We start from the raw sequence: 25,847 nt of genomic DNA on the forward strand, positions 1-25,847 counted from the left end.
ATCCCCCAAATGGATTTTTAAAGGCAAACAAACCAATCCATGATGTGATTATGTTGGAATTCTGGCAGTGTCCCAGGCTGGCACAGAGAAAGCCCCCCAAGCTGGGGCCATATACATGGTGCCGTTATGGTGCTGTGGGCACCATAAGCAGGGAAGTTGGTGTGGGACCTCTTGTCCATGCTCCTGATTTCCTGATTGCCAGAGAGCTCCTCGTGGTGCAGCAGTGCTGCGTGCATTTGGCAGTGCAGCAGAGTGAGGGCATGCTCTGCACCCAGCGGCATGTTTTGAGCAGTGTTTCAGCACACCAGCACGGTCTGCCAGGTTCAGGACCTGAATGTGGAGGTGCTTCTGGGATGTTGCTTCCCGCTCCCCTTCGGAAAACCCTGTGGCTGGGCCTGGTAACTGCATTAAGGTATTTCCTTAATTAGATTTACTAAGTATGTAGGATTCTAATTCTTTTTTTTGCCTTCTTTCTTAATTTGCCTAATGAGGAAAATGAAGAAATAACATTACCTAAGTGATGTCTGCGCTGCTTTCCGGGAAGCCTCTGCCATGCCTGGTTTGCCATGGCCCTGCAGGGTGCAGTGAGGGGCAGACCAGACTCCATCCTCCCCTCCCCTTTGCTGATTGCCCCACTGCAGCCATGGGTGGGCTCAGGGCAGAGCTGGTGGCTGTGGGCTGTGCTGTGCTGTGAGGTGCCCAGGGTGGCACGGGGCTGTGCCGAATGCATGTCCAGGTCCCTGTGCTGGTGGCACTGTGGGCTCTGTTGTGAGCTTCAGGTGAGCTCCCGGGGCTGCTGTGACCTGTGCAGGTGGAGATACACTGACCTTCCCCTGAGTCATTCATCATCTCATGAGGGCAGACTGCTGGGAGTCAGGCTGGTGGCCCTTGACCCCGCTGCTGACAGAGGACTGAATCATGGTGCTCGGTGCTGCAGGTCACCATAGTGTGCCGGCCCCACGGCTGATTTGGTGAACGTGTTCTGTGTGCTCACCCCAAAGTGAGATCACAGCTCCAGCAGTTTGGCCCCAAAGAAGCAATCAACATGTGATAGCAGAACATGTTGTTAAGTTGTGCGAGTGATTTTATAATATTTAGAACGTGATGCTATGGCAACCTGTTACAAATCCCAGATCAAATTGAATTATTTGTATGCATCCCCATAACTTTCATCTTTGGAGGTCTGTGCCTTTGAGGCCGCTCTGCAGATTGGTGCAATCAGCCAGAAAGAGGGTTGAAAGGAAGGGAGCAAAGATGGGTGCTTGCCTCCAGGTCCGGCTGCCTGCAGTGCCCCAGAAAGTCGTAGAGCAAAGAGTGCAAATTGCCATCCGGGCACCTTCTCAGTCGCAGAGCTGCGTTGAGTTTGTGGGGAGTAGGAAGGGAGGGAACTCAGTGGCCAAAGTGGGTGGTCAGCGTGTGGCTTCTGCTGCTGCCCATATACAGTCTCATAGCATTTCCATTCATTTCTTGGATGTTGGCCCTGGGTCAAGGCTATGGATGGCGGCCTGAGACCTTCATTGCCCTGTGACCCACTGCTGGTGCCGTGGACAATTTGAGTCCATGACTTCCCGTTCCATGGTTATTAACTATCAGGAAATTATTGATCTGTGTCCTGTTAACACCTTCCCCCTGCCCTCAGCACTGAGCTGTAGCCCCTTGGCTCTGCTCTCTGTGCCTGGCTGAGGGCTGGGGACCAGGCAGGGCAGGAGCCATGCACTGCTCTGTCCTACATGCTCAGCTGGGTGCGTAAATGCATACACGTGTGTGTCTCAACAGATGGAGTCAAAGTCCATCAAGACCAGGAGACGTCTGTTAGCAGAAGCAATTGTAAATACAAGCAGGAGGCAGAAGGAGCAGCAGGCAGCCCTGTCAGGCCCTGACTCAGTCTCTCATTGCAGGGACACCCCTGCACAGCCGCTCTTTGCCTTGCACAGTAGCAGTGGGGTTCTGCTTTTGCCACAGTAGTCTCATAGAAAACCAGGTCTGCACAAATGGCAACGTGGCAGCTCTTTGTGAAGCACCACGGGCATGTTCTGCATTGGTGCAGCTGGTACTCCTGCGGTGCAGCACTGCCCAGTCTGCAGTGCCCACCGAGCAGTTCTGCAGTGCAGGGTGCCCAGCAATGCCTGGCTGGCATAGGGACGCATTGTGGGGATGTGCTGCAGGGACATGCCATGGGGTGCACCCCTCCAGCTCTGTGCTGGGAGCAAAGTGAGGTTAATGCAGGGTGGGCTCTGGGCAGTTTGTAGAAAGAAGCTCTGCTGGTGTCTCAGTGTTGGCTGCAGGCACCTACAACAGTCTGGGGGGGCCCTGGTGTTCACTGCTGCTCAGCTCCCCATGCACTGTCTCATGCTGTGCTTTGCCATCCCAGGCGGGCTGCCATGGGAGCAAACCTCGTTACTGTGTGATAAACAGTTGGACATTTTGGCCCCGTTTCTGCAGGACTAACCTGGCAGGAACGAGAGGAAACAAAATTAAATCTCAGATTTTCTGACTCCCGGAGTAGCATCTGGCAGTACTGCTGCGTGTGACGATTTGATTGTCTGCCTGAGAAGAGAGTTTTTTTTAAAAGGCACAGTGTGTTTTTATCGAATCATCAGTGGAGGGCTTTGGGTGCATTTCTTGGCAGGCTCTCAGTACAGCTCTTTTTCCCCTGCTTTCCAGTGTCAGATCCCCATGAGACCACCCCAGAGCACAGTGCCAGTGCCACTCTGCTGTGGGATCCATGTGGTTGGCCCTTGCCAAAGCCCAGTCTGGTTCACGCAGCACGGCCATGCTGAGTTCTGTGGGGCTGTGGTGCTGAGACACAAGCGCGGTCAGTCACCCATGTTCCTTCTCTCCTGCCTCCTGGACCGGGGTGCAAGTGTTGCTGACGGCGCCTGTTCTGTTTTGCAGGAAGCAGGAGCTGCTGAGCAGCGCAGATGTGACCCTCCCGGAGCGGCCGCTGTCCCCTCCACTCACCGCCCCCCCCACCATGAAGGTGAGTGCGCTGTGAGGCTGAGCACCCTGCGCCGGGGCCGTGGGCCGTGGGCGCGCAGTCCAGTCTGGGTGCTGCTTTTGGAAACGGAGCCGGCGAGGAGCGGCACTTCCAACGCAGCGCCTGTAGCAGCCGGGGCCGTTCCGAGCAGAGCAGAGTAGGTGGTTTCTGGAGAGCAGCCGGCAGTATGTTCAGACACCATCAGCTACAGCGCGGCGCGGGTGCCAGCGGGCCCTGTTCTGCTGCTGCCACATTACGCAATGCTGAGCGGCAGTGCCAGGCGGGTGCAGAGCCCGGTGCTGCTGTCCTGATCGGCCCCAGCTCCCTGCACTGCCCCAGCAGCTGCCCGGGAACCACCTGCGTGCCTGCTGGCACCTGCTCTTTGGCCCTAGCGTAAGCCTTCGAGGCGCACAGCTCCTCTGCTCTCATCAGAGTAACCCGAGCAATTAGTGCGAGTGGAGCTTCCAGACAAAGGAAATGGCAGCTCTTCCCCCTGGGTAGCTGCAAAGCATCTGATATGTTGCCACCCGGGAAATTACTCATTAAACTGGCGAAGATGAGATCGAAGAGAAGCTTACAAGACAGCTGAGAACTTGGTTAAATGGTTGTTAAGAGCAGGGGGGCTGGGGAAGAATTGAACTGGAGAAGTTTATTAGTGAGGTTTCTCAAGTTTTGGCTCATTTGCACTTATGTTGGTGGCCTGGGTGCACAAAGCAGGAGTGAGCTGGCAGAGTACACTGGTGGATGGCAGGGGATGTGGGGGGCTGGGGATGAGAGGGGTGGGATAGGGGGACACACCGAGCTGGCAGTGAGTCCTGCCCGGTGCAGCTCACTCACTCCTCCCTGCCTTGCAACAGCCCCCAGCCAGGAGCTCCCAGCTGAGCTGCACAGTGTGAGGAAGTTCATCCCTGTGTGCTTTCTCCTTAATTCTAGGCACAGGCTGCAGACAGCTTGCTGGAGGCACCGGCTTCTTGCAGCACAGCCCATTGCTAATTCAGCTGTGTGAGCAAACTCCTTCTAAGAGCACGCAAGCTATGCCAGCAAAAATGTGTTTTCCTGGTGTAACTCAAATTCCTTGAAGGAGGCAAACTGCAATGGCAAAATTCTTTTTTGCTGGTGTAATTCCACAGTGAGGCTTGCTTCCCACCAGCCCTCAGCAGGAGGAATTTGTCTGGCACTTGTAATGGGCATCACTGTGCAGGAACAGAGCGGCAGACCGAGCCAGAAGTGTGCAGAGCAGAGCAGCCACGGGGCAAAGCCGTCCGTCTGCTCCTGGACTCCCCTGCTGCTCTGCTATGTCCACTCTGGAAGCTCAAGGGGAGAGGAGGGGGCAGCGTGCGCAGGCAGGGACACGGCCCCAGGGGCAGACATGGCCCCGCAGCCACCTCTCCTCTCCTCTGCCCGCGGCCGTGCCAGGCGCTCCCAGCCGGAGGACAGGTGGGCACAGCGTGGCGCAGCCAGGACTGGGGACTTGGCATGGTGCAGGCTTTCTGACTGGCCTTCTGCAGAGAGCAGCCAGGCTGAAGGCAGGCTGGAAGGGCTGCACTGATATCTGCCCATGGCAATGACGGGCGACCCCGTGGTTGCGGCTGGGGCGAGGCGCTGCCTGTGCTGGTTGTGCCGGGCTCTTTGCTGCGCTGCCCGGATTCATCTGGGCGATGGGGATGTGCTCGCTGGAACCAAGCCCCTCTCCCTCCCTCGCCTCCCGCCCCACTCAGCTCTCCGTGCCGCCTCTCGCGTACATGACGCGAAATCTCCCTGAGCCACGTGCGAACTCCCGCCCGCTTCCTGCCCAACCTGTTTGGGGCACTTCCCGCGGAGCCACCCTTTTAAATAACAAAGCAGCAGCCCTGCCATGCCTCTGGCTGGAGAAACATTAACGAAGGGAGGTGTCGGTGGGGATGGCGGCCCGCCTGGCGCTGGGCCGCTCCGCGCTGCGCTCCCGGGAGGACGCGCGGTGGCCGCAGCAGCTCCGGGGCTGAGGCTGAGGGCTGCGGGCAGTGCGGGGCTGAGATGGATTTCCTGCGGGGACTGCTGGTGAGTGCCACGTGCGGGGGCTGCGGGCAGCAGTGCGGGCAGAGGTTGGCTGCGGGCACCTCCGGGTGTGTGGCTCTCAGCTGCACACTCTTGGTGCGGTTTTCTTTTGGGGTGACGTTTTCTTTGGAAACCTCCAACATGGGCGCTTTGTGGCTGTGCTGCTACTTCTGATTCTGGTCGGTCCTCATCTGCTCGCTGCGTTGTGCTCTCATATGCTGTGGGCTCAGCAGCACCAGCTCCTCCAATGGGGCTTTGGAGCAGACCTGACGCTGATAGAGAGGAGCAAACGCAGCACTGTGCGTTGGGATGCTGGAGGTGATGCTGTGATCTCTTTGCTGTCAGAATGCTTTTAGCTGTGAGGTAGTGTGGATGTGTGAGCTCAGAAAGAAAACAACAACGGTATTATTTTTGGCTTGGAAATTTTGCATTTCTAAGGTCATTACTACAAGCTCTGGGACAGGTCTGTCCTGCCTGCAGAGGAAGGGAATGGCTTTCTGTACCGGTGGTGCCTTTGGTTGCATTTGTAAAGCAGCTGCAGTCACTGCTGCCAGGAGCAGCCAGGCTCGGTGAGTCAGCTCAGTAAGGACAAACTGGTGGCTGAACCACCGCAGGTGACGCTGACTGAGCAGCACAAAGGTATAATTGTCCTAACTATATTTACCAAAATATGTGTGGCCTGGTAAAGCTTGGCTTCAAGTCTGCGTAAATTCCTAATGGCTACAGACTGCTCTTTGCTTTATTAAGTACGTGTACACATGTTCTACTGGAGCTCGCTTGGGAAGGTGGATCGGGTTCTGCTCTGCTGTTTTGCCTCTCTGCCCTGGCTGCTGGCAGTGGGGGGGTGACAACTATTTTCATTGTCTCAGAGAACATGCATCTATTGCAGTCACCTGGAGATACACAGGAACCTGAAAGGCGCTTAAAATAAGGCAAAGCCTTCTTCAAGTGCTCCCAGTTTGGGCACGAAGCTCTTCTGAACCCTAGGTGTGTTTCTTCTGCCGCAGGTGCAGTGATAAAGAAGGGGCATAGTCTAAGGGCAGGACTGTGGCCAGGGCTGCGGGCTGTGCTGGTGCCCGGCTGTCGGGCAGCGCCTTCCGCTGTGCTGTGGGAGTGGTGGCCGGCGGCTGCTGCAGCACACCTCACCTGGGTCTGTGGGTGAGAAAACTTGTGTGAGGTGCCTTTGGTCTTGGAGTGATTTTCATTTCTTCATCTCCCCCTCTGATTTTTCTCTCTTTTCTGTCTTTTGAGGAACTCAGTTGGTTCTAGGGCTCCCCAGGACATACTCTGGTGCTGTGCTCTTCGGCGCAGTGCTGTGAGCCCCTGCCCCGTGTCCTGCGTTCCCCTTCTGCAACCACTGCTGGGAGCCAGCGGTGCCACGGCCCTTTGCGGCCGTCCTGCAATGAACATGGATTAAGGGCTGTGGGTGGGGGAGGATAAGGGAGAGGAGAAAGAAGTCCTTCATCATATCCCTGGCAAAGTCATGTATTGGTTTACTGGGAGTGCCCCAGTATTAACATCTGGAGGATGCTGGATAATTTATTTGCTTGTATGTGGGATCAGGAGGGGCCATGCAGGGTGACTGTGCCACCGATGTCCTGACAGTGTCCTGCTGAGGGCCAGCATGCAGGTGCCATGCATTCAGGAGCCACTGCTCACCACAGAGTATGGGTCAGCCCACGCCGGGCCAGGCCCAGCCCCAGAGCAGAGCTTTTGCTGCTGGTTTCTGTGTGGGGCTCTTGGCAGCAGCCTGGGCTTTGTGCCCACCTGATCTCTGGCACCATGTAGCACTGAGCACGAGGAAGTGCTGTATCCACAGCGTGCAGTGTGGCTCCTTCCTAGCCCAGGCCTGCAGGATGTCTGAGCTGCTCCACTCAGCATTGCAGCCCATGTCAGCAGCTCCCGATGCCCAGTTGGACAGCACAGTTCTCTTTTCTTTTTCAGTCTGCAGAATTCTTTGAGATGTTGGAGAAGATGCAGGTGAGCAGCAGTGCGGTGCAGGGCAGCATTGAGATGACCTGCTGGCGTCTGTGTGGTGGCAGCTTCTTCGTTGTTCAATCTGTTCACTTTGTTCCAAACAGGCCCCAAAACTTGAAGATCAGAAAGCTGGAAGCCAAAAACATAAGGTTTGTGGGATTTTTTTTCTTGTGTAGATCCTTCCAAGCGCTCCCTGTTATCTCCAGAAATTGGGGCTTTAATGTGTGTAGTCAAAGGCAGTTGCTTAAAGGACTAAAAGGGATTTAGGAGTTATCTAAAAGCAAGGCACTGATTGAATTGCAAAGATAAGAGAGTGGTGCATGTAAATCCCTAATCCAGCTTTGTGTCCAAACCAGTGCATCTCACTGGTGAGTGATGTGTGCTGCCTGGTTCTGTAGTGCTGTGCAGGAGCTGGCGTGGGCGCAGGGCAGGCGGTGCCATGGGCAGAGCAGGGCAGAGCTGGGGCTGCACCCAGCATCACCACTTAGTGTGTGAAATTGGCTTTGGGGCTCGGGGACAGATGGAACCTGGGGAGCAAGCAGTTGTGTGCAGTTCTGTGATTCCCTTTGCAGGAGGACTACATCCCATACCCCAGCATTGATGAGGTAGGTGCTCTGCAACGTGCTTCTGTGCCCTCAGGGCAGTGCCTTTCCAGAAGTGTGTGGCAGTCTTGCTTCCAGCAGGAGCTGTGAGGCACGTTGCTCCTGCCCAGCTCTGCAGTGCCATACCTACTCCCCACAGAGGAGTAGGGTGAGGCAGCAGGGCGGGACTTACCATGCGGTGTGGGGCAGCCCGTCATCCTGTGCCTCCCCAGATCCTGGAGAAGGGCAGCCCCTACCCACTGGTCATCCTGCCCCAGTTTGGGGGGTACTGGATTGAGGACCCAGAGAACCTCGGCACACCCACCTCATCCGACAGCAGTGTCTGCGAGGAGGAGGAGGAGAACTTCAGCCCCAGCCCCTACGGGTACAAGCTGGAGTGCAAAGGAGAGGCCAGAGCCTACAGGAAGCACTTTCTGGGGAAGGTGGGTGTGGAGAGGGCGAGGGGTTGGCTGAAAATTTCTCCCAGCTAGGAGAAAAAATCAAATCGCACAGTTGTGAGTGGAAAGGGCAAGTGCTGCAGCCTTCCTCTTGGCAGGGGCAGCAGGGCTGCTGGCTCACAGTGCTGGATGCTATGCCCAGAGGCTGTGGGACCAGGGGGGGGAGCATCATCCTGCCATGTGCTGAGCCCCACCGCCCACCTGCTGCTTCTCTCTGCAGGACCACTTAAACTTTTACTGCACGGCCAGCAGTCTGGGAAACTTGATCCTGTCCATTAAGTGTGAGGAGGTGGATGGCACCGAATATTTAAGGATTATACTCAGGTACAGAGGAAAAAAGTGCAGTGTTTAGCAAAATATCTTCTCTTTGAAAGACTCTCCATTTGTTTCTCTGTAAATACAGCAGGTGGCCTGCAGCACATGCGTTGCCACTGTGTGCAGGGACTCAGGGCGCTCGGGGTGGGGCAGAAGCCAGAGACACTGTCCTTATACTGCTCTGTGCTGGGGCTGCCCGACCACTGGTGGTGAGCATAGGGCACTGATCCGCTGCTGAAATCACATCTGGAACTTCTCATGATCTACTGTCATATCTGCTGCCATCTTTCCCCTAATCTGGCAAAGGTGTCTGAGCCGTTGCCTCAATTCTCTTCCAAACAATGAATATTTTAAGAGATGCAGAGATAGGAATAATGATGGAGCCCTTGGTAACTGACCAAGCCCAGCAGAACACCACATTGCAGCACCTCTTGCAGTGTGCATGGCACAGAGCCTCTGCAGCGTGCACACCACAGAGCTGTGCTGCTGGTGGGCAGGTAGGCTGCAGTGCCTCAGGCTGCATGGGATCCTCCCCAGCTTCTGTTCTTTTTTTTTTTTTTTTTTTTTGCTAGGTCCAAAGTGAAGACATTGCATGAAAGGATTCCTCTGGCAGGATTTAGCAAGCTGCCCAGCATCCCACAGATCGCAAAGGTAACCTGCATGGGACTGCTCTGGGTGGGTAGCTGGATGAGCTCAGGGAAGGGGACTGGGAAGCTGCACCCAGAGACTGCCCCACCGAACCTCTGGTCAGTACCAGCAGGGCACGGGCATTGCAGCAGGATGGGATGCCAGGGGAGCTCCTGCAGCCCGGGGCTGGGTGTGTCTCTCTGATAAGATGTGTGCAGCTGTGGTGCCAGAGTCCCCAGGCTGGGGTGCCCACTGATGCTCATAGCACTTTCCCTTGCTCCCAGGCCTTCTGTGATGATGCCTCTGGACTGAAGTTTAATCCAGTTCTGTATCCCAAGGTGAGGAACTTACCTTGCATTCAGTAGAGATCAGGTTGGGATAATTCTGCCTTTTTCCCCATTATCCAGTAGCTTGGTTATGGAGCATGGGAACTTGTGCAGAGCTAGGAGGTTTCAGTACCTTTGAGAAAGAACTCTTCAGTGCTCTGTACAGATGCAGGGCATAGATACTCTTTTCCTTAGGGCTTGCCGTTATAGGGGTGGGGTGGTGAGGCCCCAGCACAGGCTGCCCAGAGCTGTGGGTGCCCCATCCCTGGAGATGCCCAAGGCCAGGCCAGAAGGGGCCCTACACAGCTTGCTCTGGTGGGGGTCACCCAGCCCACTGCAGGATTGGAACAAGGTGATCTGTAGGGGCCCTTCCAACCCAACCATTCTGTGATCCTATGGTAGTTCCATGAGATGCCCCGTGCCAGAGGAAGGACACAGGCTGTGAGGTATGAACCAGCCCCAGTCTGGGTTTGGTGCCTGCAGTTTAGCTGGAAGCCCAGTAGGACTGAGCCTGTCCTCACTGTGATGGGGCTGGGACTCACTTGTCCCCTGCTCCAGGATCACTGGAGCACTGCAAACTCTTGAGCTGCTGTAGAAACCCATTACGGGAAAGTTTTACAGCATATCCATCACCTTCAGCCACTTGTTATGTCAGACATGCAGCAGGCTCAGCAGTGCATTGCCAGGACTTTCGGTGCCCTTTGACGTAGCCTAATCATGGCAGTTTTATTCGCCCATTTTCATGACCATCCTGCCACCCTCCATCACTGGGAGCCCGAGAGCAGCTGCTGCCCACACAGGACAGTGACCCCAGGTCCCACTCCTCAGCTGCCATGGGCTCCCAGCTGTGCCTTGTTTCGCTGCAGGCCTCCCAGATGATAGTGGCTTACGATGAGCACGAGGTCAACAACACGTTCAAGTTTGGTGTCATCTACCAGAAGTTCAGGCAGGTGAGTGAGCACTGTGAGCGCGGAGCGTCACTGTGCCCGGGGCTCTGCACTGGGGTTGGCCCTGCAGGTAAATGAGTGCCATGTGCAGCACGCGCTGCAGCTGGTGTCCTTACCAACAGCAAGTCTCTGGTGACTTGGATAAGGCCCTGACTCATTAAAATATGATGTGACTGAAGAATAATCAATATGAAAATCAGCTGTCGGGAGAAATGGTTGTGGAAATGCACTGTAGTAGCCACGGTGCCTTAATTAGGTGCGTGTTCAGACAGTGCAAAGCAGTGCATCTGTGGGAGCTGTGTGCCGTGCAGACACGCCTGTGAGTGCTTCCATCAGCCTGGGAACACTGGCTGCAGAGCATGGGCACAGCTGGCTTGTATAATTTGCCACAGGTTATTCTGACAGGCACCCTCATTATCTTTATGTATTGCATTTTATTTTGGATCGAATAACTCATAGAATACCATTATCAAGGTCTCACTGTTTTGAAATACACACATGAAGGATTCAGGTGGGCTGCCCGTTCCTCTCCCAAGATGTGTCTGTCTTTGCAGACCCAGGAGGAAGAGCTGTTTGGCAACAACGAGGAGAGCGCTGCCTTCAGGAACTTCTTAAATTTGCTGGGAGACACCATAACGCTGCAGGACTTCAAAGGGTACGTAGAAAAGACTGATTTTACAAATAAATTTAGCTAGAGGCCATATAGTTTGTAAAGCATCTATTGTGCAAGAGCAGAAGTCAGCTCATTCATGAGCAGCACAGAACAAATATAGCTCTGGCTCATGGATCACAGCTGGGGGAGTTTACAGAGGAGATGGAACTGCCGAGGGCAGAACTTCGGTCCCTGCAGCCCCGAGGCTGTGAGGCAGACTGCTGCAGCTCAGCTGTAGAGGAGGAGCCCATGGGAGTGCGGCAGTGCCGCCGGGGTCTGCTCCATGCCTGGTGCTGTGACAGTGCCGCACGCCCCGGGCCTCAGGCTGCACTGCACTACATGGTGTATGGTTTGTTCCTTCTCTTTTGCTAGCTGCTAGATAGAGACAAATGAGATGGTTTGTTCTGTCACCTCATCCTCTGACAGCCACCTGTGGGCTCTGGTGAGCTGTCGAGGAATATTTCTCCCTTTCTCCCTGACTCTCCCCTCATTTCCAGTTTCCGAGGAGGCCTGGATGTCAGCCATGGGCAGACGGGGGTTGAGTCCGTGTACACCGTGTTCCGGGACAGGGAGATCATGTTCCACGTCTCCACCAAGCTGCCTTTCACGGAAGGGGACACCCAGCAGGTGAGGGATGAGCCCGGAGCGCCCGCGGGGCAGAGCCGCCTGCCCGTACCAACCGCGCTTTCCCTTTCCTCCCAGTTGCAGAGGAAGAGACACATTGGCAATGACATTGTGGCAATTATCTTTCAAGAAGAGAACACGCCGTTCGTCCCAGACATGATTGCCTCCAATTTCTTGCACGCCTACATTGTGGTGCAGGTGGAGAACCCCGATGCAGACACCACATCCTACAAGGTAGGGGATCCCAGCTCGCACGCGTCGTGTTTTGCTCTGTCTGTGCATAGCCACGTGCAGGATGGGCTGCATCTCCAAACCACACATTTGCTCATGTGTGCTCAGTGTGCTCAGGCATCTGCATAGCTGGAGAATGTGTATATCGAGCACATGTGTGTACACGAACACATGCCTTTGTGTTTGTACTATTACAGTGTGTGTGTATACGTACATGTGTGTGCATACAAAACGTCCATATAGCAGTATGCTCATTTACAACGGATTTTTGATGCCACAGATGTTGCAATGAGCCCCAGAACAGCTCACACTGCCTAAACGCAGAGCCCAAGTGTAGGTAGCATCACCCCTCCATCAGGAGGTGCAGCAGGACAGTTTCTCACACTGAAAGCACACTGCTTAGGGCCATGAGTGAAAATGGTTTGTGAGAAGTAGACGTGTGCAGTTATCCCATGGGCACAGGTGGGCTGCAGCCCAGGGCTGGGCTGAGGACATCGCCCCAGGTGGGCTCTGTGCTGCACGCTGCCCTCAGCCCACTGCTGCCCCTGCCCACACAGGTCTCTGTCACGGCTCGGGAAGACGTCCCTTCCTTCGGCCCACCATTGCCAAGCCCGCCAGTGTTTCAGAAGGTGAGACAGGGCTGCAAGCGCGCGCCAAGCTGGAAATTGTGTGTGGGTGTGAGTCTAGGATGCTGCAGGGCACACCTGGGGGGGGAGCTGGGTGTGGGGTCTGTAGGGTCATGGTGCAGTGCTACCAGCTGCAGGGCAGTGCAGATGTCCAACCCCCCAGTCTCGCTCCCCAGAGCCCCGAGTTCCGGGAGTTCCTGCTCACCAAGCTCATCAACGCCGAGAACGCCTGCTGCAAGTCAGACAAGTTTGCAAAGCTGGAGGTACGGCTCGCTGCCTTTCTGCCCCCTACTGCCCCACACCACCCCCACACTGCCCAGAACCACTCCTCCTTGCTCTGAGCTGTGTCAGCTCTGGGACAAGCTTAGGGACCAGCAGTGTGAGCTTCCTCATGTCCTCGCACCTGGGGCTGTCCCGCTGAGCCTAGTGTCGCTCCCCAGGACCGGACGCGTGCCGCCCTGCTGGACAACCTCCATGATGAGCTCCATGGGCACACACAGACCATGCTGGGGCTGGGGCCCGAGGAGGACAAGCTGGAGAACGGAGGGCACGGGGGCTTCCTGGAGTCTTTCAAGGTAAACCTCAATCCCTCCCCAACAGGAAAGTTAACGTGAGCCCAGGGCTGGAAGGTATCCTTGTGGAAGGTGCAGATGGGGTTCTGGGCCTGAGTGGCCCTGAAGGCAGAGGAGGGTCCCCACATTGCTGGTCTCATGCTGTGGGGGTGGGTGGAGGCTCAGCTGCATCCTGCTGGGGTACAAGATGCAGAAATGGAGGCACGATGCAGCTGTCCAACAGTGCATTCACGATCTGAGACATGGATTGTTCTCTCTGCACTGTCGTGCATGGAGGATGGACGCGGCTCTTGCGGTTGCAGGGTGCCCTGGGCCGCGTGGTGCGCCCGGCGGGTGGTGCTGGCATCTTCCTGCCCCGCCGCCTCGGGGCCGCGCTGCTGGGCTGTGTGCTGGCGTACCTCCTGCGCTCTGTGCTCTGAGCACCGTGGGGCCGGAGCAGGGCGGAATGCTCTTCTGCCTGTTGCATCACGCCAACAAGCTCTCAGCCCCTTCCTCCTGCTGGCTCTGCAGGCACTCATCTAACAGGCTGTGGTAAGGGACGTGCCATGCACAGAGTGCTGTGCCAGGGCGCTTACAGTGCCAGGAGGTGACTCTCCTGCCCGCACACTGTCAGAGCTGGCAGCAGAGCGACCTGCCGCTCCTGCCATAGGCACCATCAGTTTGTACAAGTTGCTGATCCCAATAAATCCAGTCTGATGGATGCTTGCTTGCAGCTCGTTACTCAAGGGGCAGGAGGGGACACCGTGGTCCCTGTGCGGTCGGGTGCTGCAGGGTGCAGTGCGGGTCGGTACTGAGGGGTTTTACACAGGGCTGAAGCCGGCAGCAGAGTGGTGCCTGTGCATCATGGATGCAGTGCTGGAAGCCTTCAGAAACATGGCCTTTGGAGGCTTGTTTCCTCTGACACCTCTGTGTCCTGAGCTGTGCTTAAATGGTGTGGAGGAGGACACAGCCGTGGCCTGCCGGGTAGCAGAGCAGAAATTCAGGAGGCAATAGCTGCAAAGGGAAACTTTCCTGTAATTGGCACACCGGTATCACAGTCCAGTTTGGGCTCTGGTTGCTATGGTGATCGCAGTAATTAAAATAAGTGTACAGATTTTTTTTAACTTGCGCATTTCTCTGCTGCTCTTCATGGTGTGTGCCAGACTTCCAAAAGATCTCGTGGTCTTATTTGTGAGTGCCTGGGACAACAACTGAGGGGAGGCTTTAAAAATAGCTCAAGTCCTGTTCAAGCATCCAAAATGGGTGTTCATATTCACAAAAGGTCTCTGCCTCCCGCATGCACAGCTCTGGTTCCAACAGTTTGAGTCAAAACACGTTGAAGTCGTCCTCAGCCCCCACGTGTTCAGTTCCTGCTCAGAGCTGCGCCTTTGCTTCTTTCTCTGCACCCCTGGGCCGCTCTGCAGGGGCTGCACAGCCCTCCCAGCTCCCTCCTTGCAGCATCGCTGTGATCTCTGTCAGCAGGATGGCCCCCAGTGCTGCCAGAGTGAGGGGCACTGCAGCCCCTTCAGTGTGCAGAGCTCAGGTGGTACTCATGCTCCCAGGGCCTGCTTCTTCATAGGAAGCACTGTGCACTGAAAGTGGCACAGACATCTCAGGGCAGCTGCCAGCAGGCTGTGAGTTGCTGCATGCTGCATGGGAACCGTCAGCAGTGCAGGGGCAGGAGAGGGGGGGGGGGTCCTCGCAGGGCCTTCCTGTTAAAGCAGGGAGCAGTGCTGGGCTGTGTGGTTGGATGCTGCTGTACCGCCGGGCTGCGCTGTCGCTCCTCGAGGAGGCCTGGGGCTCTGGGGCTTTGGGTGGCAGCAGTCCAGGGGCATTCGTGACTGCTGTCCCCTGTCCCTTGTGGCCACAGAGAGCCATCCGCGTGCGCAGCCACTCCATGGAGACGATGGTGGGCAGCCAGAGGAAGCAGCATGGCGGCGGCATCCCGGGCAGTCTGAGTGGGGGCATCGCACACAACAGCGGCGAGGTGACCAAGACCACCTTCTCGGTGAGCGCAGCCCCCTTGGCCCTCTGTCCTGCTGTCTGTTTGTGAGTCCGCTCCCTCCCATCCTGGCGGGGTGCTGTGGGGGTTTGTCAGACAGGGCTGTGCACTCCTTGAGCTCGTGCTGCATGGTTCTTTCAGCCCCCGGTCTCAGCAGCCACAGCCAAGAACCAGTCGAGGAGTCCCATCAAGCGCCGCTCAGGGCTGTTCCCACGCCTGCACACGGGGTTGGAGAGCCAGGTGGACAGCAGAGCGCGATGGTAAGCATGGCATTCCTGGTGCTGAGTGTGCTGGCAGCCTGGCAGTGTGGCTGTGGTGCCAGAACCCCCCTGTTCTGCATCAGGGCTGCTTCTGCCACATTCAAGGCTGGGGTGTCTTGGGTGCCTTCCCTCTGACTTAAATCAAAGATGTGGTATCCGAAAAGCATCTGTTACTCTGAGTTTTGGCACTTGATGCTAGGAATATAATTCGACCATTCGTTTTAAGTCTCCTGTGTAACTCACGCAGCCTTTTTGTGCCCTCAGTGATAGTATTTCTGGACCACAGAAGACACCAGATGTTGGACATTCATCCCAGGAGATGAAATCTGAGACCTCATCCAATCCCAGCTCCCCTGAAATATGTCCCAACAAAGACAGGTGAGCAGCACAGAACCAAACTGCCGCAGTCCCTGCAGCCAACAGCCAGAGCACCAGGGGCCGTCAAAAATAACATCTCCAGGTTCTACTATGGAAAAGTTGGATCCTGAGGGAGTAAAATAGAGGTTCTGATGATTCACCCACACCACTCCTTTATGATCTGAAAATAGCCATCTTTAGAAAAGGGCAACAGCAAGGGGCCGTACTGGCAGGAGTTTCCAAACCCTGCAGGAGGGGGCAGGCGCATGGAGCAAGCTTCCCATGCATGTTCCCACAGCTGCCAGCTGGTGTGTCCCTCCTTTGGAGGGGAATGCTCCCAGCAGTGCCCTGACTCCATCCCATGGTGGCTGCTCTGTGCCCAGAGGAGCTCGTCCCACAGTGCTCAGCTCGGTGCTCGGTGCAGCGGCCACATGCTTTCCTTAAGTGTCTCATCACCCCCTAGGCCCTTCGTCAAGCTGAAGGAGAATGGCCGGTCCAACATCTCACGTTCCTCCTCGAGCACCAGCAGCTTCAGCAGCACGGCGGGGGAGAGTGAGACACTGGAGGAGTACGACAGCGTGGTAGGAACCCAGTTCTGTGCTGCAGCTCTGGGGTGTTCTGCTGCAACTCTGTGGGCTCCTCGGGGGGACGCCACATCCTTGTGCCCCTGGGTGCTCCCGGTGGGTGCCAGTGTCCTCCTGGCAGGGCGGGGGTCAGTGGGAGGTGCACATGTCCACTTGGGTTGGCTCCTATGGGATGAACCCTCCTGAAGGATGAAGGCTGTCGTTCCGTGCTGAGCCATGCTGTGCCATGTTTTGCTGTCTGTGCCATGCTGTACCACAGAACACAGCTGTGCCAGGCATGCGCAGAGCACAGGGTGGCAGCTCACTGCAGGGAGTGGAGTTGTGTCCCACTCTATCCGTGCAGGGCAGCCAGCCATCCACCGCATCGCCCTTCAAGCAGGACGTGTTCATCTACAGCGCATCACCTGGCAGTGATAGCCCGAGTGTGGGGGCTGCGGCCACCCCGGTCATCATGAGCCGGAGCCCCACAGGTGGGTTCTGGGGCAGCCTGGGGTGGGGGCAGCTAGGCAGCTATGGGAGAGGCAGTGGGGCGGCTGCAGGAGACACAGCCCCAGCTGCGAGCAGCTCGCCCAGCTCACACATAGTGCAGCATGGAGCTCTTAACCAGCACAGGAGGGGCTTCTGCTTGCTCCACTCTCCTGATGGACATTTGCAGTAGCCTTGGAAACTCGCTGTCTCCAAGGAATGAGCTGTGACTCAGCAGTTATTTAATAACCAAGCAGCTCTCCTTGGGCCTGGCTCTATTACCCCTCCTGCTAACCAGCTCTGCACTAATTCCATCCACTGGAGCCAGACAATTAGCAAGGTGAGGTACGAGTCAACATGAGCCAAACGGGCAGAGTGGGCACCCACCCCTCTCCGCGCATCACAGCGCTGCAGTTCCCCGCGCTGCAGTCCTGCTGGAAAGAGCCATGATTCAAATGGAAGCACACACTGGGAACTCAGGAGCTCTTTGCAGAACAGCTGGAGAGCTACAAATCCACCACTAACAGCTCGGTAATTGAGAGCAGCTCAGTAATTGGGAGCAGCTCTGGAGGAGGACAGAGCAGGAAGCACAGCCTGGCTCTTTCCTTGGTATCAGCACCCCACCAGCCCTTCGTGCTTTATTAGCAATTTTCAGAATGAACAAAACAGTGTTTTTAATGCTTAAAGTGTTTATTTTGCATTTTCCTGCCAAGAGCGTTGAAACCCACCCCTACTTACAAAGATCAGTCATTTGCTGCAGCCTTTTCAGTGGCATTTCCAGTAGAAACACTGTGAGATGTAATTAAGCCTCAATTTATTCCATCAAAAACACTTAATGTACAGAATTTGCCAAACGTTCAGTCAAGATAGACTAAATATTGGTAACATTGGTGACAAAATATTAAAGCTCCTGGCTGCCTCCTGCTTCAGCAATCGCGTTTGCTCGTGGGTTATTACTTCACTTCGCTGTTCTCCACCTTCCAGCAGATATAAAGAACAGAAACTCCCCGAGGTCAAACCTGAAGTTCCGCTTCGATAAGCTCAGCCACGGCAGCTCCAGCACGGTACGCACCGTGGGGATGCCCGGCAGGGCGCAGCGCGGGGCTGTGGGGCAGTGCTGCTGTATGTGTCGTCGTGCCTTTGTCTGTAATCCAACCTGAATTTTGGTTTCTCATTTAGAGTCACTAGCAGGAAAAAAGGAAGTCGAGAACTTTTCAGCGGTGAGTGTTTGTAACGCTGCTGCGTGAAATGATTATCTCATCTGTGGTCAAATGCATAGCCTTTAACGACAGCACGCAGCGGCCAATTGTAGCTTTTATTATTAAATGTGTGGTCAATACCAGACCTTCAGGCATCCTAAATGCTTTTGTAAGGTGAGGGCAGCACTGAGCGAGAAAAACGGTAGCAATTAGTGAGGGAACGGTCGGTGCCCATCAGTGCCGCTGCGTAGCACTGCATTTGCTTTCTCTTTTTCTTGAGAGCATCTCTGACACGTATCCTTTTTTCTTTTTTTTCCAGAGAATTTTTGTTTCAACCAAGGGAAAACTTCACCGCCCCGTGGGAACGCACACACCTCACACGCCAGCACGGTGCCCTCTCCGCTGCAGCCGACCCTGTGCCCTCTGGAGGACGTCACCTCCCTCCCGGCCCCAGCAGTCCCAGCCCTCCCCGTGCGCCCCTGTCTCCCCCACGGCCCCAGCAGGCTGCGGGCGGGGAGCTGGGCGGGCACCGGAGAGGTTTGGAGTGTCCCTCCGGCGCTTGCACCATCCGCGCACACGCTCCTGTGGGTATTGTTCCTATTGGCAGGCACAGGCGGGTCTGGTTCTCCGGTTTTGGAGCTGGCGTGGCGGTGGTGTGGGACTGGGGCTCGTGCACTGGCCCTGCTGACCACACCCCCAGCTCTTGGGCTGCGAAACACCTGTGGCCGTGCAGCCTCGTGCCCCCCCCGGGTGCTGGCACAGGTGGCAGCGGGGCCATCTGCCCTCTCTGCGTGGCCTCAGCGCTTCTTCCCTGCCCGGCACTCCAGCGTGGGCCCGGGACAGACAGACCGAAGCCAAAGCTGCGGTGTAACCGAATCCCAAACCGGTGCTCGGAGCGCACTGAGCCTCCGGGCTCTGCCTCGTCCCGGGGCTGCTCCACCCGCCGGTGGCTGGGATGGCATTGGGCTGCTCCACCCTTTGCAGCGTCAGCCCCCGCCTCTGCACGCGCTTTGGAAGAGGGCGGTTACGGCTCTGCAAGGTGACCTCCTCGTACCGCCCTGCAGAAGATGCCTCTGACCACGCAGAAATGCCTCTGCCCTTAGGGAGCTTTGCCCAAGGTTCGCTGAAGTCTGTCCACTATGTTCAGGGTGGTCACGGATTTCCCCGGTCCACTTTTTAAACGCTGCAGAGGTGCAGCATTGCGTCTCGTCACAATCCGTCACCTCTGCAAAAATAACCGCCAGAAGCGATGTCGTTCATTTCAAATGGAAACCGTTTTTTGAGTGCGTGATTCCCAACGACACACAGCTGGGAGTGCCAAAGCCGTCAGCACGCGGCTGCAGCCGCCCGGGGGGCGCGCGGAGCGCTGCCCCCGCCCCCAAAACGGCCGGGCGGTGCTGCGCGGTGCTGCTCGCGCCGTACCCCCTCGCGTGCGCCCGCCTGAAGGGAGGGCTGCGGTCCGGTGGGAGAGGGATCCGGTTAACGAAGGAATCGCGTCGCGGAGAACGCGAAGGACTCCCGACGGGCGCTGGGCGCTCCCTCCCGCGGTCCGTGAGTTGCGTTTAAATCGCGTTTAAATCTCGAGCTGCTCTTTGTCGGAGGCGGTTCCCCTCGCTTTGCTGCGCTCCGGCGGCACCGAACCCCCGCCCTTCCGCGGAGCGCTGCGCTGCGGGGCGGCCGTGTGCCCGGGGCGGCTTTCCCGAGGAGCTGTGTGGTTCTGTGGGTGTCGTTGTTTGCGCGCGTATTGATCTCCGTGAGATCTTTCAGCAGAAGATGCAGTGGTTGCTCTCGTCCGGGCTTTTGTTTTCGGGTCGTTGTTTTGTTTCTGTTATTACTTGAAGCTGTGAGGTTCCTTCTGACCCGGAGCGGTTTGCTGTTGTCGAAGAGCTCTGGGAGGGCTGCGGCCCCGGGGCTGAAGCGATGCGTGGGCCGTCGCGGGCCGCGGTGACGCCCCGCCGCTCTGCCCGGGATGACCGTGCGGGTCCCGGCCGCGCGCTGCCGGAGCGCGGAGGGGTTGTGTGCTCCAGCGGTAGGTGAGGGCGTTCCTGCGTATATATTGCAAAACGTTTTGTGCTTCTACGTGACACACGCACACATGTACACACCTATATACAAATGGAAGTGCTTTTTTTTTCTGGGTAAAAAGGGACCGTCCTAAGCACAGACTCAGTTTCTTTCCAGAGTTTTGGGCTCTTTGGCGACGGCAGATGCGGGGCCGGGATGTTTCCCTGGCATCGGCGGGTGCGGTAGCCCCGATGGAGGACGCGACCCCGGGGCTCCTCAGCTGCCGCTGCTGCAGGGGCAGTCGGTGCCGGGGGTGCCGCGTGGCCCCGATCCCCGCAGGGCGCATTGCACTGCCTGGGCTGTGTGCGGCTGGGATGCGCTCCTCTCGGAACCTTAGAGCATGCTTCATTGTTTGAATGAATGTAGCACTGTGTGTATCCTGTAAAGGAAAATGCTGAATTTATATCATTAGAACGTGAAGAGAGTTTATAGAGTGAAAAAAAAAAATCTTGAAAAAATGTATCTGACAGAAGTTTATTTTTTATGTGGAGAGGCGGTACTTCGTAGTTCCTGGTGGCCTATGTCTGTTGTAAATAGTGTACATTTAATTTATTGCTATGGTAGCAGATTGTATTTGTTATGTATAAAACTAAAGGTTCACAAATGTATATTTTGTTGCTTAAATGTGTCTTTGCAAAATTCACAATAAATAACATATTTTGTGTCCATATGTGTACTACGCTGTGCACATCCATGAAACGACAGCGTTAGCTGAGCACTGTGAGGATGTGCTGTCATCATCATTCCCAGCTCTCTCCCTCCCAGGATGCTACAAAAGGCTTTCATTTTTTGGTGTGTCTGTGTATTTTCCTTACAGCTTGGGCGGAACGATGAACAGTGCTTTTGACCAGTATTTTTTTCCAGAATTTGGTGATGAGAGTGAGCCCATGAATGTGCCAGCGTGAGAACAGGATTATGCGGATGGGAGTGGGCAGCAGAGGGGCCAAGGAAGAACAAAACCAAACCTACAAAGTTTAGGTTCTCTAAATCAATTTTTATTACAAAAAATATTCTTGCAGCTCCCCCCCTTTGCCTGTAACTGGGAGGACTGCTTCATCCACACTGGTATTCAGTAACAGCTGTCGCCTTCAGCCTGCTCCAGCCTCCTGCTCTCCTGCACTGGGACGCTCAGCAGTGCTGATGGCACCTGAAGCTCATGGGGCCATGGCTGCTCTTCGCTGGGCAGTGGGGTACTGTGCCTAGTAAGGTTTGGGCTGGGGGCAGAGAGAGTTGGGTTTAGTTCTGAGCATGAGGGAGAGCACTGACGGTCATGTGGGAGAAACGGGAATGTGAAGTGCACCCACCTTAGTTGTGCTCCTCACTAGGGTGGGCAAAAAGGAAAACAGAAAAAAAGAAAAGAGGCTGTGAATGAAAGAAGTACAACAGGCGGGCTCTGCAGCACAGCCACACTGCACCTCAGGGCCATCTTGGCCACCGAGCAGGGCACAGTATGGCACAGCATTGCATAGCACAGCCCTCTTGCTTCCACCACAGATGTCCTGTCCCCCCACCTGAACCTGTTCCCACCTTGGTGGAGGTGATGGAGTGAGGCCACAAGGCACCCAGTGAGGCCCAGCAGCAGCAGCAGCAGCAGCCAGGTGGTGGAGGTTGCTTCTGCAGATGAATCAAAAGGAGAAGGATTGGGACAAATGAGGGCGGGGACCAGGCTGGTTTTTGTTGTTTTGCTTCTTGTTTGTTTGTTCTACTCAAAGAAACAGAAGGCAAAGCTGAGAGCAGGAATGGGTGACTGGGCTGTCCCCTTCCCTCTCCCCCCTGGCTGCTATGGGATAGTGCCCAGACAGCACCAGCACAGTGCTCGGTACCTCTCACTGCCACGGTGACGCTCCTCCGGATGGGTGCCTGCAGGCTGGAGTGCTCCACGCGGCACGTGTAGGTGTGGCCATTGTCACGTAGGGTTGCTGTCAGCAGGAAGAACCTGGAGAAGCTGTAGGTGCCATTGCTGCTGCGCAGGTGGCTGCTGGTGAGGACGTTGGGCACGGTGTCGGGGAGCTGCCCGGCGCTCTGCGGCTCACGGAGCCACTGCACGTGGATGTCCGCAGGGTAGTAGTTGCGGACGTCACAGACCAACTTCTGCTGCTCCCCCTCCACCAGAGACAGGGAGTTCACGTTGACGGTCACCGTGGGCTTTTCTGGAGAGCAAAGATTTATGGCACTATTGAGTTTCTTGACTCATTAGTTCTGTCTCCATCACTGAACTGAACTGACCACAGATGTGCACGCTGCGTCAGAGCGTCGTTACCTGTTATCTGCAGCTGGATCGCCTGCTCCAGCACGAGGGCTGCCGCCTCCACCGTGCAGATGTACGTCCCCTCGTCGCTGAGCTCCACGCGCCGGATCAACAGGGATGCGTTACCGCGGGGCTCCTGCGGGAACATCTCCGCGCGGCCGCCGGAGGTGGCGATGTACCTTTCGTGCCTCCCCTTCTTCCGCAGCGCCCACCGCACGGCCACGGCCGCCCGCGGGTCGGCGGCGAAGGCGCAGTCCAACACCACGTCCTTCCCCAGCGCCGTACGGACCCGGGGCAGCCGCGTGCGCGCCGCCAGCACCGCTGCGGGTCGGAGCGGTGCCGGCTGCCATCCAGAGACAGCGACGCCGCGCGCGCCGGCTCAGCCCAACCCCGCGCCGGGTGCGAGCCCAGAGCCCGAACCGCCACACTGCGCCCGGGGGGCACAGCCCCGAGCCCTCCGGTACCCACTCGTATTGCTGTCCCTGAGCCGTTGCTAAGCCTCCTTTATGCCTCGCTATATGTGACAGAGAGGGAGATGCGGTGATTCCCCCACAACTCCTGCCGTAACGTTGGATTTAATGAAGCAACACCTCCCTAAGCCGCGTCGGGAATCGTTGCAGAGCTGCAGGGGGAACGTGCACGGAGCGTTCCGCGTGACCTCAGCACGGGCTGCGGTCAGTGCCGGCGCGAGGGGGCTGAGGCCACCCCCAGGTGGCAATCAGAGCCAGCTGAGCCCAATTAACCTGCGGGGGAGGAGTACGGTGGGGCTGAAAGAGAGAGCTGGGAAGGGGTGTGCCTCACTTGGTGGCGTGGCTTGCTTGGATGTAGCCGTCTCAGAGAAGCCCCTCTGATGGGGTGAGTAATAAATGAAAATTTGTGGTTTTCTTTTAAGGGGGAGGGAGAAGGGTGATGTGGGGTAAGGGAAGTATCTGAGGGGTGCGAGTTTTTGCACGTGTTCTTGGCTCCCTCCAGCAGCCAGCACTGCTCCCTGTGTTGTCCCCCTGCTGCAGTGCCTTATGGCTGTGTCCCCACTATTAGACTAGGGAGCCCTGGTCTCTATTTTTAAGCACTGCAGCTGCTTATCTCTGTCCGGCTACGGGTGGTTCCTGGTAGGGTGCGGTTCAGTAACGTCAGTCTGCAGGCAGGACTCAGAGCTCTATTTCTTGTCTGGATGAGGCTGCAGTCCTCTGGAAGGTGCCAATTGCTTTCTATTCCTTCTCTGGAGCCTTCTCCCTCAGCTAAGCAAGCAGCTCATGCTGTGGGTTGTGCTTCCAGTGCAAACACTGTGGAAGAGCTTTGCCTGCTGAAAACCTCAGATCAGCCTTAACGTGTCTGTGTTAAAGCCTTGGTGACTTGTGTATTTACTGTTAGGGCTCTTAGTGACAATGGTATAGAACGACTTAAACAGAAAACAGTTATGCTTTTGAGAAGCTGTTTTTAAGTTATTCATTTCTGCAATGCGTGTACAGCCCTCAGCACAAGGGAGAACATATGCTTTTCAGTGAAAGCATTTTGTCTTACAGTTGCTAAAATGTTATCTTGAGCTATCTGTAAACTCACCAGGCTGGTAAAAATAGTCTGAGGTCTGTAAGACCAAAGCAAAGCGTTTGGGTGGTAACATCAAGCAACAGCTGGTGGGACACAGAAAGCCAGGCTGGGAGTTCATAGCACCCCAGCATAGCCAGAGAGGAACAGGTGGTTTCCTTCTACGTAATCTCTCTGAAAACGACTCCAGATTGAAGCTTGGGGTGCAGTTTGGGACACAGCTGAAACAGCTCAGTGGTAGTTGCTTGCTAATTACCTTCACTGCCTGCAGCCTTGACAGTTGTGCTCCCACCCCCCACTCCCCTGTCCTTCATTGGGAATGTATGATGTTCCCCAGAGGAACATTACCTGATACGCGTGTCTGCTCTGCGATGCCCTGATGAAGCTGTCCTGGAGTTTGGTGCTCTCTGTCCTCATGGCCTTGCACAAGGAAGGCTGTGGCTGTGTATTTCCCAGCTGCGTGCTCAATGGTGCAAGTGAACCACGTGTCCAGGCCGTGGGCTTTGACCTTTCTCCCAGGCCAGAGAATCTGAGTGTTGGCTGTAAAGTAAGGGCTGATCCTGCAGTCAAGCATGTTGATATCCTCATCTGTGTGCTGCAGAATATTCACTGAGGGCTCTGTATGAACACACACACACACGGACCCATTATGCTCCCAGCTCGCCTAAAGGCAGCATTAGCAGCCCCCTGTCTGCACACAGCTCTCAGTGTGGTCCTGCCCTGCTCTGTCCCACCCTGGTGCACTCCAGCAGGAGTGATCTCACTCAGTTGGGGCCGCATCCTGCCCAGCACTGCTGGATTTGGGCCTGGAATGGGGCTGCTCAGCCGCCTTCGCTGTGTGGGAGGGGACCAGCTCTCCCAGCACCCCAAACTGGGCTCTCACAGAGCAGTGGTCTCACTGGATGCAGATCTTCAGGGGGAGGTGAAGCTGTCGTGCTGAGTTGTGAAATGCTGAATTTTCTGTATCGCCATCAGCTAAAGCACAGCAGGGCTGCCCGTCTGCTCACTTCTTGCCAGGAGCCAGGCTTGGTCCTCTGAGCAAATAGCTTACCTTGTACAATGAACGAGGGCAGGTTGCCTGCAGGAAGGCTTTCTGTCTGAAGCCTTTGAGCACCTCCTGCTCCAGCCACAGGCAGCAGCAGTCTGATGTTCAGCAGCACGGTCTCTGTTTTGCTGGACAGGGGAATGTTTTTTTTTCATTTCAAACATGCAGGGAAGTTGCAGGATCCTCCTGAGCCCTGGGTATGCAGAAGCAATGCTGTTTGGGGTCCTTGTGATTACTGAAAAACAGAGATCATGCACACTCAAACTGCGTTTAAAATTTTAACAGTTGATTTTGAAAGAGTGACAACAGTTACTAAGCTGCAACTTCTGAATATGATGAGTCCATTCAGCCCATCGTGGTCTCCTTATTTCAGGGAACACGTTCTTTTACTGTAAATGTAATACTCAAATACCTTTCTTTTAAGTAATTCTTTAAATAGAGGAAGCATTGCTTTAGAATAAGATTTGTCATTAGAATTTTACAGATGTTGGAAGGGGAGAATTTGGGTGAGCCCCAGTGGACGCAGTGCTGCGTGGTGGAGCCCTTTGGGTGCGGGGTCTGCGCTGGGGCTGAGAGGAGCTGTGTGGAGTGCTGGGGGTCTCTTGGAACTGCAAAATGCTGTGAGATCCGGAATCCTTTTGCTGCGAAGGTGGCGTTTTTCTATGGAGTTCCTGAACAGGCTCAGTACAGCCCGACTGGCGATGTCAGAGGTACCGCTGGGAGCGCCCACACTTCTGGGTGTTCCTCTGTTGCTGTGGGTCTCGCTGGGGGAGCAGTCTGAGGCAGCAGACGAGGACGGCCGTGCTCAGCTCTACAGCTGTATGGACGCCGTGTCTCTCAGAACAGGACGGTGGGGGGCGGCGGTTGGGCTGGGAACGGGGGCGTGTGGGGGGTTAGGAAGGGAGCGCAGAGCGGTGCGGCTGTGGAACTGAGAAATGCGAGAGAGGACGCAGCGGCGCAGCTTTACGGGGCCAAAGCGCAGGCAAAGACGCGGAGGACGGACCCGTTTGGCACGTGTGAGCTGAGGAATGAAAACGGAGGAGGTCCGGGACAGCCCGCACGCACCGGGCTGCTCTCAGCTGAGGGACTCCGCCTCATTGCTCGAGTCAGGCGCCGGAGCCCGACCGCGGAATCGCCCCTTTGCGGGAGGTG

The 25,847-nt window shown here is 56.1% G+C and overlaps 2 protein-coding genes and 1 long non-coding RNA gene across 12 annotated transcripts in view; 2 read left to right on the forward strand and 1 right to left on the reverse strand.

Moving 5' to 3' along the window:
* Window positions 1–20,527, forward strand: part of RAP1GAP2 (RAP1 GTPase activating protein 2) — a 51,308-nt gene extending 30,781 nt beyond the window's left edge. The window contains exons 3-25 of one of the 2 annotated variants that reach the window (NM_001031478.3): window positions 2,896–2,980; window positions 6,956–6,991; window positions 7,093–7,137; window positions 7,561–7,593; window positions 7,803–8,012; window positions 8,248–8,351; window positions 8,915–8,993; window positions 9,254–9,307; window positions 10,162–10,245; window positions 10,797–10,897; window positions 11,392–11,521; window positions 11,597–11,752; window positions 12,307–12,378; window positions 12,552–12,638; window positions 12,816–12,950; window positions 14,797–14,934; window positions 15,070–15,188; window positions 15,453–15,566; window positions 16,009–16,126; window positions 16,473–16,599; window positions 17,582–17,658; window positions 17,774–17,814; window positions 18,113–18,128. In NM_001031478.3, the coding sequence (NP_001026649.2) occupies window positions 2,896–2,980; window positions 6,956–6,991; window positions 7,093–7,137; window positions 7,561–7,593; window positions 7,803–8,012; window positions 8,248–8,351; window positions 8,915–8,993; window positions 9,254–9,307; window positions 10,162–10,245; window positions 10,797–10,897; window positions 11,392–11,521; window positions 11,597–11,752; window positions 12,307–12,378; window positions 12,552–12,638; window positions 12,816–12,950; window positions 14,797–14,934; window positions 15,070–15,188; window positions 15,453–15,566; window positions 16,009–16,126; window positions 16,473–16,599; window positions 17,582–17,658; window positions 17,774–17,782 (2,113 nt within the window). In that variant the 3' untranslated portion in view covers window positions 17,783–17,814; window positions 18,113–18,128. Of the gene's footprint in view, window positions 1–2,895; window positions 2,981–6,955; window positions 6,992–7,092; window positions 7,138–7,560; window positions 7,594–7,802; window positions 8,013–8,247; window positions 8,352–8,914; window positions 8,994–9,253; window positions 9,308–10,161; window positions 10,246–10,796; window positions 10,898–11,391; window positions 11,522–11,596; window positions 11,753–12,306; window positions 12,379–12,551; window positions 12,639–12,815; window positions 12,951–14,796; window positions 14,935–15,069; window positions 15,189–15,452; window positions 15,567–16,008; window positions 16,127–16,472; window positions 16,600–17,581; window positions 17,659–17,773; window positions 17,815–18,112 lie in introns of both variants that reach the window. The other variant, XM_046902425.1, reaches the window with a different exon arrangement.
* Window positions 20,528–20,830: 303 nt separating this feature from the next.
* XAF1 (XIAP associated factor 1) overlaps window positions 20,831–25,847 on the reverse strand; it is a 205,585-nt gene continuing 200,568 nt past the window's right edge. For 7 of the 9 annotated variants that reach the window (XM_025142097.3, XM_046902763.1, XM_046902765.1 and 4 more), the window contains 7 exons: window positions 24,702–24,930; window positions 23,999–24,268; window positions 22,118–22,426; window positions 21,681–22,007; window positions 21,385–21,471; window positions 21,162–21,178; window positions 20,831–21,071 (listed from right to left, as the gene is read on the reverse strand). In XM_025142097.3, coding sequence (XP_024997865.2) covers window positions 21,057–21,071; window positions 21,162–21,178; window positions 21,385–21,471; window positions 21,681–22,007; window positions 22,118–22,426; window positions 23,999–24,224 — 981 coding nt within the window. In that variant the 5' untranslated portion in view covers window positions 24,225–24,268; window positions 24,702–24,930 and the 3' untranslated portion in view covers window positions 20,831–21,056. Of the gene's footprint in view, window positions 21,072–21,161; window positions 21,179–21,384; window positions 21,560–21,680; window positions 22,008–22,117; window positions 22,427–23,998; window positions 24,269–24,701; window positions 24,931–25,847 lie in introns of those variants that run through there. The other 2 variants (XM_046902766.1, XM_040650177.2) reach the window with 1 other exon arrangement.
* The window catches only part of LOC124417317, a 37,360-nt gene continuing 34,279 nt past the window's right edge, over window positions 22,767–25,847 (forward strand). Inside the window, exon 1 of the long non-coding RNA XR_006931854.1 lies at window positions 22,767–22,960. This is a non-coding gene — a long non-coding RNA (uncharacterized LOC124417317). The remainder of the gene's footprint in view (window positions 22,961–25,847) is intronic.

The sequence above is a fragment of the Gallus gallus genome, chromosome 19, assembly GCF_016699485.2.
Source record: "Gallus gallus isolate bGalGal1 chromosome 19, bGalGal1.mat.broiler.GRCg7b, whole genome shotgun sequence".
Lineage (NCBI taxonomy): Eukaryota > Metazoa > Chordata > Aves > Galliformes > Phasianidae > Gallus > Gallus gallus.